The 16,499-nt window shown below is 35.6% G+C and overlaps 2 protein-coding genes across 2 annotated transcripts; one reads left to right on the plus strand and one right to left on the minus strand.

Annotated features, from left to right (window-relative positions):
• LOC146158958 (uncharacterized) lies at positions 1 to 1,513 on the plus strand. The gene is made up of 4 exons (XM_083384805.1): positions 1 to 73; positions 185 to 348; positions 664 to 799; positions 1,206 to 1,513. The coding sequence occupies exons 1-4, from the start codon at positions 1 to 3 to the stop codon at positions 1,511 to 1,513; spliced, it is 681 nt and encodes a 226-aa protein (XP_083240931.1).
• A 6,249-nt stretch (positions 1,514 to 7,762) lies between these two features.
• On the minus strand, positions 7,763 to 16,348 carry LOC146158959 (uncharacterized). The gene is made up of 8 exons (XM_083384806.1): positions 16,190 to 16,348; positions 15,159 to 15,322; positions 13,086 to 13,376; positions 11,474 to 11,655; positions 10,693 to 10,852; positions 9,823 to 9,925; positions 8,595 to 8,716; positions 7,763 to 7,910 (listed from the first exon to the last, which is right to left on the minus strand). The coding sequence occupies exons 1-8, from the start codon at positions 16,306 to 16,308 to the stop codon at positions 7,852 to 7,854; spliced, it is 1,200 nt and encodes a 399-aa protein (XP_083240932.1). The 5' UTR covers positions 16,309 to 16,348; the 3' UTR covers positions 7,763 to 7,851.
• Positions 16,349 to 16,499: the final 151 nt, after the last annotated feature.

Here is a 16,499-nt window from a genome sequence, read left to right on the forward strand (position 1 = left end):
ATGAAGGCGATTGTTTCTGTTTTGATTTCCTTGGCATTACTGGAAGTTGCACTGGCGGCAACCTTTTATCCAGGTAATAATTGTTAGATTAAAAATCGTTTAATCTCAACGCACTTTAATAAATCATGTAGTAGAATTAATGACGAACATATCTTTCGCCACCCTAAACAAACTTTTTCTACAGCAACTTATCGCAAACTGGGCTGTTGGAAAGACAAAAGTGCAAGGGCGATTTACCCCTTGGAGGGAAAGCACGGTATCGTAGGAAACTACCATACAAGGACGTCGGCCATTCAAAAATGTGCTGTAGCTGCCTTTAAGCACCACAGCGATATTTTCAGTGTTCAGGTGAAATATGATGCAATCCAACAGGATTGCGTGCAATATGTTTACGATCAGAATTATTACTATGTCGGGGTGTCTATTTAAGAAATTTTAGAACATCAGAAGTCACTAATCAAGGTTTTTGTTAATTTAAATTTCATAAAACAGTTATAATTTAATCATAATATTTTTGGCTTGTGTTTAACATTTTGCTATAAGTGTGCTCAAATTGTTTAGTTTAAGATCCTTTTGCTTTCAGCACTGTTGTGCACTACTCCACGCTGGGTAAACTTGGATTTTTGGTCAACCTCAGTTCAATGCGTTTGACTATTTTTTTAGAATGGCGGCCAATGCTTCGGTTCTTCTGGTAGCCGTTCCACCTACGCAAGATACGGACCCTCCAATGCTTGTAAGCCTGATGGAGAAGGAGCTTACTGGGCAAACGAAGTCTACGAACTTAAGTCGATTGGAAAAGGTAAACAGCAGTTTCTTAGTATTGCAGACTGATTCGGAAAACAACTGAACAGTTCTACTAAGGATTATCGCCTTCCTTTTTTGAAAAGCACGTTTTTTTAACAGTAGAACAGCATTCATTGTACAGCAATCATGTATGCACACCAAGTGCACGCATTGCCTCTACACCTTGTCACCAACCATTAGATTGTACATAAGTTTTGCTGAAAGGCGTCCTATATCAGTTCGGTGTCCATCTGAAGAACGCACCCGTCATTATAATGATTGAGGACAAAAATTAATAGAATTTGGAAAAATATATTTTTTATATTTTTGGCTGAAGGAATTATCCAATTCCAACAATAAAAAAACAAAGCCTTTCTTTATGGTGGTTTCCATCACTTCAAAATTTGGCAAATTCGTTCCAGTTCACACTAGAAAGATGGGCTGCTGGAAGGATACTTCGAGAAGGGCGATTCCAGCCCTTGAGAAATTGGACGTCAACTTGGACGGGGAGTACAGCAAGAGAAAGGACGCCATTAGTAAGTGCGTGGCCGCAGCCTTCGACCGAGGCTATACCATGATCGCTGTGCAGAACGGTGGATGGTGCGGCGGGGCTAGAAACGCTGAGCTGACCTACAAGAGATACGGATCGTCCAGGTCTTGCCGTTCTGACGGAGAAGGTGGCCCATGGGCTAATGAAGTCTACCAGCTCGATTACGAGTGGATCAAGTAGGTTGAGAGGGTATATTGAATTTAAAGCAGGGAGTCGAGTCGTTTGACTTTTCCCGGCAGGTTGGGTTCTAGTTCAAGTATAGTTTTTCTAAGTACAGTTAAATTCCGGTTTCCGATAGAGGCAATTCAAATTTTCCGGTTTAGCTCCGGTTAGACCATTGTTATTTCGAAACCGGTTCATAAAGTTCCGGTTGAGATACACTATAAGTTGCGTTAAATCTAAAAAATGTGGGTCAATAAATGTAGAGAATTATTATTAAAATGTATCTCGCATGGAACCCAAGTTTCGTGGCGTACCCAAATAAAAAGCGAACAGCTTATCATTAAAATTAAAAAGCAACATTTTATTCGATAAATATTCGTTTTAGTAAATTTTTAACATGGAATAACTTGAATTGCAATAAACAATTTGTGACGTCAGCTGGAGTGAATATTTTTTGGCAGGTTTGTGTTCGGTTAAGTCCGCGCTAGAAAAATTTAACAACCCAGCGTTACGTTGTTAACTGAAAAACTTTTAAACAGACATCAGTTTTTTCAAAATAGTTCGTTCGGTAACGTTTTGGAAAAAAATGTCCCAAAACCGGTTCGGTTAGGGTTCGGTTCGGTTCGACGCCCTGAATTTAAGTGCAGAATTAATTTTGCCGCACTAAACAAGTGATATAATGTAAACTGCACAAATTAGGGTCGAGAATTTATCATATTCACATTTTTTTGGCGTATGTATTATTAAAATTACATTTTCCATTCATAGTTTGCCCTAAATTTTGTAAAAGACGTAACCAATACACTTTCATTATTAAAAAAAATCGCTGTTGGCCCAGAACAACATTTACCATTGAAGTAAAATTGTTTGCTTGAATTAATCCGACTGGTTTTTCGGTCATACTTTAAGCACACTTGGATCCAAAAATCAGTAAGATTTTTTAGAAATGGGTTAAATCAAAAACTAAAAACATTTCGAGCAGTTGTATGATTGGTAAATAAAAGTAAGAAAACACATCTATTTTGAAAATAGGCAAAATGTGTTTCTTTCGTGTTCGCATCTCGCTAACTTTATCATTTTGTATATTTTTACAGAAACTACGAGTGAGGGGAAAAAGAAAGAAGGCATCGATATTATCGTACCACTTTGCTTTTGCGTTTTCATATTAACCGCTGCATTTTAAACGTATAATTACCAATTACTATACTAATTATGATGTATCTCAATTTTTTATTACAATAGTGGAGTACACATTATGTGATTCGGTGCCGTTTTGGGGTTTGTGTTTGTTAGATTTGTTTCTTTGGCGAAATATTTTGTAGTCTAGAAGCTGGCAAAAGTTTTTAGTCAAACTTTACTTTCGACATTTTAAAACGGTCGACTAATAATAAACCGTGGCATAATTTGAAAATTTAAATTTAATTATTTTAAAATAAATAAGCGCCCATTTTTACCAATCCAACAACTAGGTATTGTTTGTTCCAATTTGCCCTGGCAACTGACAAATCAAGGTTACATGTCATTAAAACTGATGATTTATCGAAATCAAACAAATAAAATGACAAGAGGTGAACCACAATCCCTGTAACACAAATCGGCTGGTAAGGTTAAAAGGTTTTAGAAATGTTTAAATAACCTTTGTGTTTGGAAACAGTTCGAGCAATTTAAAAAGCCCCCGGTTATTAAGTGGTGAAAATAATAGTCGATTTGGCTTTTTTAGAGTTTTATTGTTTAATCAGCAAACAGCTTTATGTATCTTTAGAATAAAAACTCGCAATAAAAAGTTATAGGTACAAATTACGAGGACCTTATTAGGACACTCGCCATGCACCTTCCCACCAAACTGTAATTTTTACCTATTTTAACGGCGTTAAAGCAAAATCATTTTTAAGGATTAGCGTTGCAGTATGACTAACCCCACTTAAAAAAAACGTTTTAACCCAAAGGCGTCTAGCGTCTCATCGCATCATTAAAACAATACTGCTGGCAACTTAAACGAAATAAAAGCACTTTATTCTTTTTTTGATAATATCTGTGATAATCTGTAATATGTAGCTTTAGCATTGAAAGTAACACCTCTCCAACCTAAGACTTAAAAATACGAACTTTCTATGTGTTATTAACATTAACGTTTTAAGACGCCATGTTAAATGTAACTTTATGACGTCACGTTTTGACGTAAGTTGATGACGTCATCTCAAACAAAAATTCATGCCTCCCCCTAAACTAAAATCCGAGATCCACGCCTGCTAAACACGAACCGTGAGCTAAAGCCAATAACTGAGATTGCTTGAGTGGTTACAATATGGACTTGCTAAGCGCCACTATTTAGCTTAGTCAGTCCTAATTTTGAGGTCTTTCTTCCAGCGTCCCAATAAGTCAAGCAAAATCCCCTGTTTTTTCGTCAGCTAACATTCCTCTTATACATGACACGCCATGACGCGGTCATAGCTTGTTGCGAACGGCCTTAAGTCAAACTTGGTGAAGAGATTTTCCTGATGTGCGTTCTATTTCTTAAATATAACTGCAAATGTAACGTTAATTTGGCGTACAATTTGTCTGATAATTGTTTAGCTAGAACAGTAGCCGTATGCTATAAGTAGGATTTATTGTTGCACCTTCTTAAATATCAATAAAGGCAGCCTATAATATGTACCAACAAGTATAATGGGGCAGTTTTGGCAACTCCCCAAATCGTTGTTTTAGTTTTAATTTTTGTTAGGCCTGTACTGTACCTAAACTCATATTAAATTAAAGTGTAGCGTAACCGGAAATTTTCACGACGCGGATAAAACAGCTTAAAAAATAAGCCCCAATGCAAGAGGTTTTGTTTGTTCTAAATTGCCTTGGCAACTGACAACTCAAAAATGTTAGCCTACTTGTCGTTAAAACTTAAGCCGTATCGATATCCAACAAATAAAATGAGGAGACGGGGATGACAATTCAGTTGGTAAGGTTTTAAAACATCGGTTAATCTTAAAAGATTTTTAAAATGTTTAAATAACCTTTTTGGTTAGAAACCATGAAGCCTTAAAAAGCTCCCGGTTCCTGGAAGTCGTGAAAGTAATAATCGATTTGGGTCGTCCAAAGTTTTATTGTTTAATCAGCACACAGCTTCATGTATCCTTACTTAGAGTGAAAGCTCAATTTTGGACGACGTTATTCAGCACATTATATCTACAGACATCACATCACCTAGATATGAGAAAATCCTACTGTACCTTTATGAGAAAACATTATGGAATAAAGACTTGATGAAAAAAAAATTTTTTTTTTATGTCCTAAGATGTAAAATAAGAGGGATTATGTAAGTCAACAAGGTTGGTTTCTCTAGAATTCATTACACTAGTTTTTCGTTTCGTTTACTACATTTTGTTGATTTCAGTAAAACAATAAAGTTGTAGCATAAATGCAAACTTTAAAAGCACAGTTTAATTGTATTTCAATATTTTGAACCCGCACCCCTAAAAATTTTGCAATTAACAAAAGCAATTAAAGACATAGCCAATTTAAGATTCCTTTTATAGAAATTGAAACCAAAGTGATACTTTAACATCCAATCAGATATTAGGCAGGACTAAGGCAATTTTTAGGAGGCTGTTATTCTTTAATGACGTATTGGAGCTGTATCGACTTCGAATGAAGATAAAATGTGTCAAAATAGATTTTTTTAGGTAAAAATTGTAGCTGAGAATTCTAAAACAATAAGGATAATTGCGTAACAAATTTTGCACAACATAGAAAGCAAAACAACTTAAAAAAATTGGTTTCATGGTTACATGCCTTCTGAATGCGCCCCTGTAGTAGACAAGTAAATTTATTTTACCGAAAACTGCTTCCATTTGTGTTAATCAGTGGTCTTTACATTTTTAATTTCATGTGATGACACCTGACGATTCATGGAATACTATAGTGTTCATCGGAACACCAATTAAAATCACTGCATTGGCTAATAATGTTTATCAACTAATGAACGTCCACATTGTGGATTTGAACTTTCGATTAGTAATTGTACAGTAAGGTTTTCAACTTTTAATTGTTATAAATTGTTTTACGATGTTTGTGGATATTGAGAAGACAAAAATGATCCGCCAGGTTATAAAATTAACGACCACTGCTTTCGAATATGTAAAAAAAATTGAAAAATGAATATTTTTACACCTATATAACAACGATAACTTGCTTTGCAGCGCCGTAATATTCATTATTACTTCCACATGTCTCTTATTGAAACTTAATGTTTAAAACCCTTGTTCACCCTTTTATATGTTGCGGCCTTTACGTATTACAGTGTAATTTTAAATTTTTGTAGTCTTTTCAAACAGTATATCTTTCAAATCAATGCCTGTTGAGTTAGTATCATACCTTGGCTGCTAGTTAATAACCTGATTTCAACTGTACAAAGGCTTTTGAATTTTGTATGGTTGTAAACAATTCTTTTGTAAATCAACTTAAGTCCCAATCAAGTTAAGTCATAATTATAGCAAGTCATTCTCAGGTCAAGTCCTTGTGATAAAAAGGGAACGTTAAACTACTAAAATTTGTAAACTAACTCAATTACGAGTAATAAAACAACTAAAATTTAACAAAAGACGCAACATATACAAGCAAATTGGTATATGTAGAAAAATTATGATATATAACCGAATTTTATAAAAAAATTGGTTGAAAACACCTTATAACCCAGGTCGTTTTTCCGAAAGACTTCAGTCAAGGCACGTTATTTGCCCAAAAGACTTAAGTCAAGGTAAGTCCTTTTTTCCAAATGATGAGGTCAAGTCTAGTTATTTGAAAACAGTGACTTAGGTCAAGCCATTGACTTAAGGTTTTAAGTCATTGCAACGTTGAAATTTTGGATCACACAGACGAAAACTGTCTTTGAGGCGCAACAATATTCGTTACATTTTGGTGTCAAGCTTCTGTACTGAAAACACCTATAGCTTGGCGACTGTTATAACAACATGTATTTCGGTGCGGAAATCTCTACTGCAGCCGTAACTTCACGCAGCCAAAATAAATTTCGATTTCATTACCCACTGACGCACACCCATTGCTGCACCCTTGTAAAAACATGTTTACGTCGCTCTGGCCCTCCCTAACGTTCAGCTGTGTTGGATCACGGCCACATTGGACTCTTAGGGGAATCGGTATGCTTTGTGGGATGCAGTCCAATCGACAGCTTTTAATTTAGCAGCGCCCTCAGTGTCGCTTACGTGCCTTACGGCCTGTCTCCTATGAGACACCACAATTGGAATTTACATGCGTCAATCAAAATACAAGTCGATAAAGAGGGTATTTCCAACTTTTTTTTGGACTACTGTGTCAATCTAGGTTTTAAATAGGGTGCAGTTCGAAACCAGAGCTTTTTGTTTGCTTGACTGTTATCTCGGGTTTATAAAAAGCGTTTTTCTATTGTTTGTACCAATAATAATGGTATTATTTAAACATTTTTGTATGTTGAATTTTAGCGGTTATTAAAGTAGGACAATTTTGAACGGTGCCAGCAACCGACCGTAAGTTGAATGTTTTCTAGCCTGTTGTGATATCCGCAAAAACTATTATTGCTTTTAGTTTTGATAAATGAGTATTCCCTTATACAGTTTAAATAAACTGAGGTACGCTATGCACGGACCTGTAATGTTGCCTAATAGTGAATTGCAAAGCCAAAAAGTTCGAGTAAATCGACATCATCTTGATTAAGGTATTTCGATACGAGCTTGTATCATCATAAGTTAACACTAACTACTCGATTTTCTTGGCTTTGCGATTCATTGTGAAGCTACAGTTTAAATAGGTATTCCAGTTAACGCATCCATTCTATACTTATGAATGCTGTTACCTGCCTTGTGGTTTGGTTTTAAGCTTTATATTAAAAAAACACGGCTACTCCATATGATTCGCACCTGTAACGAACAGTGTATGATGAGTCAAGTAAACAAATTACATTCTTGATTTGTTTTTTTGTTTTCTTTTTTATAACCTGAAGGAAACTTTTTTAGAATTGTGGGTTTTGGACTTGCTTAAATACAGCGATTTGTGTTGAGTTACCTTAAACCAAGCAACAACGGCTACAGTTTTCTAATTGAAAGTGCAATACCAATGTATTTTTTTCATAATGGTAATCATTTTTTAAAAGCACATTTTTTAAGTCTGGTGATACAAAACTGTTCGTTTAACCGCATCTGTTTAATTGTCTAACAACACGCTAGCTGTCTTTAATTTTTGGTTTGATGTCATGATCAACAAATAATTGTGAAGTTTGGTGACTGCTTTATTTGAAGATGTTTGTTTGAGGCAAGATAAAAAGCGATCGAAATAAAGTTGGCAATACATTTGGGCACATCAACAAAACATGGTTAACTGAGTTGTGTAGAGACAGGGCGAATATTGCTTCCATTTGAACTTCCGTGAACATCTAGGAATAAGCATAAGAGGAAATAGGATTAATAAAATAATCGTTAATTACGTAATCTAATTGTGCAAAGTCCAGACAATTTGAAACCTAACTAAGAAATTTATTTCTACCCCCAAATAGTAAAGCCAAAAAACACGCAACAAAAAAGGTTGCTAATCGTTGGTAAAAAAAATTCTGCACTTATAGTTTGATATACCAAAAGTTGATGGTTTCAAATAGTGTTGGTCCCGTGTAATTCAATTAGACAGGTATTTTTATCAAACCAAATTCCATTTATCTGGGTAAAGCGATTTTTTCTGTAAATCTCTATATACGAACTTAATTCTTGAAAAAATGACAATAACCCTTTTTTGCCGAGGTTAACATCTGAACTCATAATGCTAAAGGAACCTAACGGACAAATGTATTGCGTAAACAGGCTACATTATACATAAACATAGAAAACGAACTTAAACATTCTTTATTTTGGTGCGCAAAATGAGTTACAACATTCTATTGTAAGTTTTAGCCAAAGTTTCAAATTATCTGATCAGCTCTTTGTATTTAGTAAACCTACAAAATCAAGTCCCGTATATTGTCAGTAAAAATGCCATAAAGACATATATGTTGAGAACAAAGTCGCTCTGTCCTATTTTAATAGCACCTAACCAAAAATGGAAGACTTATTTTTTTAAAGCAACTTACTCGAACCGTGATTCGACGGCGTACCACGAATTTCGCTTCTTTTGAAGATCTTCAGAACATAATTGCGCAACGATTGTCGAAAGGTACGATCGTAAATGCTGTACACCATCACGTTACCGAATCTAAAAAAAAAATACAGTGTTTGACGAAATGTCTTATGCTGAGAAACCTTTAAGCTGCAAACCGGTCTCAAATTTCACCAGTTTAAAGCAGTATATTATAATGGAAATTGATTCAGCAGACTACCAAATTGTTTTAGTTTAACCTGACCGACCACCTTTCCATTATTTATGATAAAATGGCCTATAAAGTCACCGCGGTCCTTAATCCAATTTTTCGTTGAGTTGTGCATATTTTATATTTGAATAGCTAAAGTTTTACGGAATACATTTGCTTAGCAGGTGATCACAGTGATTTATAGAAGATCTATTACTCTATAATTAGGCGCGTCATCAATTTTTGTTTTGTTATTCCCGTTTCGTTGTAAACCAAAACTAGCCCCTGGAAGTAAAGAAATCCAGAAGTTCGAGCCAAAAAACGTGTAACAGTAGCCTAATGGTGCTTAGCGGTTTTGCCTTTGATCATTGCGCATCTGGAGCATTGAAGTAAACAAGTTATTGAAGAGAAAGTCATTTCTCATTCAAGTGACTTAAGCGAAAGGAAACCAAAACTATAATTTCAGTCAAATGAGAATGGCCATTGCGTAACTGAATAGCACTGCAACCTGACCAGGTTGTGACGTCATCGATTCGTCATCGGCAACGCGTTATTCTGTCAGCACTAGTCATACTGACGAAGCAAGTTATTGGTAAATTACACCGAAAATTTCCACATGGTCATGAATAATTTAAAAGTCCGACGAGGGAATCGAATAGAAATGATTTGACTTTTTCCAACAATGTAGATGATACAGAAGCTATATCTATTATTTGAACACATCAAACCAAACAACTTATTTTGTTAAAGCAATAAATAAAATGCCATTTGTTGATAGTACCAAGCAGCACGTATTGAAATAGCGTTGACATAGCGTTTCGAAATGTAAAGGCAATGCTATTCTGATTAGAAAAACAAGCTTTGGAATCAATAGGCTTTCTTTGGTCGCACGTATATTTAAAGCTTAAAGAGCAGTGTGGCTAAAAACACGGTGTTGATACGTAGGTCTTATGGCCATTTAAAAGCAGTCAGGTGTATCTGACGCGCAAGATTGTGAAACGTCTGTACTTACCCGCCTGAAAGGGCCAGGTAGAAGCACAAGAAAGCTGGCACCGACATTGTTGCACACGTCAAATAACCGGTGGCGAACAAGAAAAGAAATATAACTTCGGGGGCTGAAAAATTAAAACACCTATAACTAATAAATAACATAAATTTATTGGCTTTTTCGCAATTAATGATGTAAATGGTGGTAAACTGGTACAAGTACAGAGTTGTCCTTAACTGTTTAAAATCACGTGGCCTATGGTTATCCTCATTGTCAAATATTCGTTAGTTATATTTTTAAGGCAAAAAATAAACAGCAAGGCTAATATCAACACACGCCATTTCCAGGGTCACTTGGAGGAACTTATTCTTTATTTTATATGACTTGATAGTATTTATACATTTCCGAAAAAAATCTTGCAACATGTTAAGGGCGAGTTGTGGAAGTTTAAGATGTAGGCCTAATCTTTACAGAGAATTGCAATATTATGCCATATGTGCGGATATTTGTATTACAATACATAACAGCAAAGATATAATATTAAATCTTTTCAAATCCTCCCCCAATTTTGCATTCTGCTTGTTTGTTTTTAACTTAATTTGTGTTTTAATGACTTAAATATACTTTATCTTAATTATGCAACCACGCTGGAGCATATTAAAAGCCTTTAGATATATCGCTGGAATACGAACGAATAGTTTACCCGCGCCCATACACCAGAACTAAATAACTTTGGACCATTTTTTTTTGGATGAATTAAACTTATCAAGTATAGGATATTAAAAACATACCAACTGTAATTTTTTTGTTTTCAAATACACTATTGCATCTATTTACAAAACCGAGTTATATTATTAAAGATCCAGGACGCATAGTCAACCAGCGTCAAATTACCAATAGTGGCTGTGAAGTTGAGAAACATCATAAAACTCAGGCGGCAAGCCACTAAATCCGCCGCAATTAATTCCGATTGGCTCTGGTTGCTTCCTCGCAGCTTACGTGACTTATGGCGCGCCTTGCGTGCCTTGATTGACGTCAGCGTGTTGAGGGTTGCCTAAAAACAACATCACGGCGTTATGTAGCTATGGCGAAGAAGCTAAACAAAACAAATGTTGTGGACAAACATGAGGTCAAATACAGGGGAGTTCTTACCCCGGCCAAAATTATTTATTTATTTTGATATTTTACTTCCATTCTAACAGACATGGTATCAGCCATTTTTGGTATTTGACTTTTGGGCGCCGTGGTAGTCTTAACGGATGTAAGTCTTAGTTAGGTATTAGTCGTATTCCGAAATGTGTTTTCTGCAACCTTGATGCTGTAATAATTGCGATATTATAACTAAACTACATTTTTCAGCAATCTATGTTTCGCTATAAAACAAGCATTTCGACGTTATAGAAAGCAAATAGTTCATAGATAAACAAATGCCTTTCTAAAAGGTTTAGGGCACCTTTGCTGTAGGATTTTAAAACTAAAACAGGTCAGGATTTTTATAGTATACTATAGGTTTTGAATAGATATTAAGTGGACATTTAATCTAGGAATACAAAGAGGTTATTAAGTTGTATTATTTGAAAGATTAGCCGGCCGTGTCCGATTTTTCGCCTTGGGTAACGTAAAAAATTATATAAACTGCACACATGGTAAAACAGAAACACAACTTATCACTCACGATTATAATGTAGGGCACCACGTTGAAGACCACAACGCCGATGAGGTTGTGCGTTGTGATGGAGCCAGGAGCAAACACCATAAGAAACTGGAATATTTCTGGGTTGTAGGAAAATGTAACGTCCTCAGTAAAGTAAGCCTGATGTATATTGGCAGAGATTTCGAAAAGCAGTGTTGTAATGGCTTAAGTCAATGGATTTACTTAAGGGCACTTAAATCACTATTTTGAAATAACTTGACGTTTTGGTAAAATACCTTGACTTGACTTAGTCTTTCGGACAAAGGACTTGACTGGGACTTAAGTCATTTAGTCAAATGACTTGGATTAAAATGAAGTGTTTTATTTAACATATTGTCATAAAATAGAGTTATTCATTTTTTTTTAGTTTTCTAAAGGTTTGTCGTTTTATTTTGATATCAGTGATTTGACTTAGAGATGACTTGCTTTAATAATGACTTGGAATGGAACTTGGCTTGTTATTTTTTTGAAAGACTTCAATTAATATACAAATAACTTGACTGGGAGTTAAGTCATTTTTAAAAGACTTGTTAACAACATCGAATCTTGCAGGGTTACGGTAGTGCGCGTGAAGCTTATTTAAAGGTTAGTGAAACGAAATTGTTGCCAAAATGTCCCCTGGTGGCATTTAAAGCAAGCTGGAACCCAAATGTCCTAAACACGATTAATCCCGGTAAAGCTTTTCCAAGGAAAAAAGTGTTTGTCTGATAACTAGGCATCCTATCACCGAGTAAGGCGCGACAGATTAAGAGCACGGCATTTCAAAAAAGATTTCCAATATTATTGGTTCGGAACTAATACCTGATACAAAGTAGTTGTATCGGTCTTTGTCCGATACCCGTGGTATCGGTGCCTATCGGATAACGAAAACATTGTTTTGTAAGCCAACGAAATGTTTTTCAGCTTGAAATAAAGGTCTCGCAAAAAGTATTAACGATTAAAAGAAAATTAACGAATTTCCTGAAGCTAAACTATTTTTTTCTCAGTTATCTAAAAAAAAGCATTTTTATCTATAACTTCATTATTTAGTACTATTGTAAACAACTCAATTTGAAATGACTTGAGTGTACGCCAAGTAAAGTAGTTTTAAATAAAAAACAAAGAGCCAGTCCAAGTCACGTTTCAGTCAAGCCATAATTAATGCAAACCAAGTCCTTGTCATAAAAAACGTTATACTATTAAAATCGGTTGCCTCGTACGATTAGGATCAAAAACTGAACTAAAACATAAGAAAAAGGCAACATATAGCAAGCAAATTGTTTTATGCGCTAAAATTAATATAAATACCTCAATTTAAAAAAAAGTTAAACAAAAACACAGCATTTCCACCCAAGACAAATAAATTTTATAAGACTTAAGTCAAATCAAGTTTGTTGATAACAGTGACTTATGTGCACTTAAGTTAAGACATTAGGTCATTGACTTAAGTTATTACAATACTGTTAATTGGGCTTATTTACAACCTGGTGAAAACGTCATTAGTTATCGGACTTAACTAAAGGATGTAGCTTTATATACCGAAGATTGGTTTTGGACATCCCTGTTAGCCGGTATAGCTTATAATTTGGCACAAAACACAAGCCCAATAACCTACTGGCAATGGACGAAGTGACGAGAATTAGCAGCCAAATGGCGGCCAGGTGAACGGCCGTATGTCTCTTCGACATTCCCCTGTACTTGAATGGGTAGCGGATTGCCAGAAACCTCTGTGTGCTCATGTAGAGTAGGTGGAAGACTGAAGAGACGAAAATGAAGAAGAAGAAGGATCCTCCGACAGAGGCAAGGACGCTACCACGAGAGGTGACCACCCAGATGTACAGTTCCGTAGAAGTAAGGTCTAAAGTTCTGATGAGATGTGGTACGCTCACAGTGAACATTCCGAGACCTTTATGCAGTTGTGGTTATAAGGTTGTATAAGAGTATTGGTGTGCGAAACTTTGGAGTACTTAACCGCTTGACGAAACTCTAGTTGTTTTTTTTTAATTTAGGTTTGCTAAAAAATTATTTGATTTCTAAGCCATGTAAAGTCACGTATATAGTCACCAGTGTAGGCTACAACGACCTACGTCGATTAGATAATTGTTTTTAAAAGAATCCATCACAGATTTAATTTCCCTGTTAAAAAGTTAAACATAATTTAAAATCCACTAACATTCAGCGTTCATCGATCACAAGGCTATATTGTTATTTAACACACTTACCAAAAAAATAGTTATGCCAGATATTATATAAAATGTAATAAAAATTAACAGCTATTTGTTACGTGTTTGGTGTATAGCATCGCTTTGAATATAATGGGCTCAATAATTTGTAACTTTAACGTATAATGTTGATGCCAATGCTTTAATTTGCATTTTATTGCTTTGGTACCGACTTGGAAGGGTAATTGGCTTGTTATTTTTAATAATTACATGATTTGGACTTGGCTATAGTTTGCAAATAAGTTATTATGGACTTAAAATCATTTAACAAATAGCTTGACTTGTTATTTGTTAAAAATGACTTTACATGGAATTGAGTTAATTTGCAAATGTGTTAACTGGGACTTGCATCATTTAGCACAGGGTGGTCCAAACCCAGGCCCGCGGACAACATGTGGCCCGCCACATCATTGTTCGTGGCCCACGATGCACTGTTGAATTATTTCAAGTCGTTAAGTTGAGCGTTTAATCAAATAAATTTTATTGACACGAGCAGTAAGCGCACTGCAATTGCTTGGTTAAGATTACATTTTTCCGGTTATACCATGAATCGCTCACCGAATTCGGATCCAGGAGGTAGCAAAATGTGTTAGACCGGTTTGAGAGAAGCCGCAGTGCGTCCTAGGAACTTTCTAAAATGCTGGTTTGCGAACTTATAAGTTATATTTGCGTTTTGCAGTAAATGTACGATAAAATATATCGCGATTCTTGAAAGGATTGTTTTACAGGTTTTCACTGTGACTTTAGCCTAAACGCCCTGGCCCTTTTCAAGATGCAATTTCTGCCAAATTGATCTGGTTAATAAAACATTTTTGCGGGAAACTATAACGTCTTTGCAATTTAGCGATTGTGTATAGTAGGCCTATGTAACAACTTCTCTCTTAAAATTTAAGTAAGATACGCGCACGGTTTCCGCGAACATTCTACGCTTATAAAATGCGGGTTTTCCAAATTGGTTTTGTCCAACACGCAAATTTTTCGCGCTTCGCGCGCACTAAGTTATGCGCACAGGTTGGACGATAGCGGCAAGTTTCTGAAGCTTATATATGTCTTTGACGATGCCTTGTGTCGTTTTTTAAAACATTTCATGCACCGACCAAACGAAAATCGTTGATCCGCGCATGTAGCCTATACTTTATGTGGCCCGCAAAAATATGCAAGAAATATTGTGGCCCGCGATGCTGTCAACCTTGGACCACCCTGATTTAGCAAATGACTTGACTCGGACATGACTTTGTATTTGTTAAAAATGACTTGACATGGACTTAAGTTAACTTGCAAATGAGTCAACTAGGACTTTAACAAATGTCTTGACTCCGACATGGTTTGCTGTTTGTTAAAACTGACTTGGCTTCGACTGAAGTTAATTTGCAAATGAGTTAAGTGGGACTTAAATCATTTAACGCTTGACGCGGATTATCCTTGTTATTTATTAAAAATAACTTTTTCCCAATAATGCTGCTTACCCTTCACTGTGTCCGCCACAGCCAGGGAAAATTTGGCGAGGTCGTTTTTCGTCTGGTCTTTTCTCTGCTGTGCTAAAATGACGGTCATGACCAGGATGTTTCCTATCACTGTCAGTGTGCCGAAGACGATGATAAATGCAAGAATGGCGGATGCAAGATGCACGCTGTGAGTAAACAATATTTAATTTTGCTTTTATTTTCCGAAGCAACTTAACATATTTTCCGAAGCTTCAAAACTAGTTTTTATGTCGTCGGATCGTCGCTTAACTAATTTTCGGCGTGGTACGTTTTTTAGACTAACGAGCAAAAACAATGACGTAAAGGCGTTCATTTTTGTTTCTCCAAATATTGATGCTCATGATATATACATATATTTACACTTATTTGAGATATATCGCCTAAAGCTGACATTTGTTGTGTAATACCAGGGCAATGTCCTTGAAAGAATAATTCCTATTTAGATTTCCACACCGACAATGATTTTTAAAAGGAAGTCAGGGTGCTTTTGGCGACAAAAAATTAAATGTATACTTTAACAATTAATCACGCAATGAAATGTAACAGAGTGTCCATATTTTAAAACAGAAAAACAGTGTTGTATTCAATATTTGTGAACGGCCGTATTTGTCAGATTCTATACCTTGGCATTTTCATTTCTTTCATTTTTTTATTACTTTGACCTGATGAAACACGGTTGTGCGAAAGCTTGCCGAGAATCAAATACAATTTAACTGTAGCATTTTCCTCGCAGTGCCACGTGTTTCCTGCGAGGATTCTTTAAACTGAAATTACCTCCTATGACATTTAGGCCTAACTGGCGCAAAAAGGTCAGGTATTAGACGAGATTAAACTTTGGCAAACTGTTTGGGAAAAATATATTTTTCTACTAGGAAAGGTTTCAACACCTCTAACTATCTTACATATTGAAATACAGTATTTGATAATATTGAATTTCATTGATCATGCTGTATAACAAATTCAACCAAACTATTCTTGTTGAACCGTTTTTCAGCCTAAGAGTATTCACTTACTTGCAATGCGGACATTCTCTGAGTGAAGTTTGGTCGCAATATTTGATGGCGTTTAGTGAGCAAAATGGTGGAAATCCGCAAAAACTTAAATTTCCGGACGAAGCGTTGCTGTAGTTCATTATAGCATCGATCAGTTGACAGACAACTTATTTTAGTTGGTCTCCAAATACTATACAACAAAAAAATCACCTTCTCAATGAGGGCCACAATTTGTTTCAATATTTTAAAACTGTTGCAATTTTTGGAATACTCAGCGTCAAATGAAATCGACGCAATTTTGTTATATTTTACGGAAGACTATTATCTTAAA

The sequence above is a fragment of the Ascidiella aspersa genome, chromosome 3 (assembly GCF_963924565.1).
Source record: "Ascidiella aspersa chromosome 3, kaAscAspe10.2, whole genome shotgun sequence".
Lineage (NCBI taxonomy): Eukaryota > Metazoa > Chordata > Ascidiacea > Phlebobranchia > Ascidiidae > Ascidiella > Ascidiella aspersa.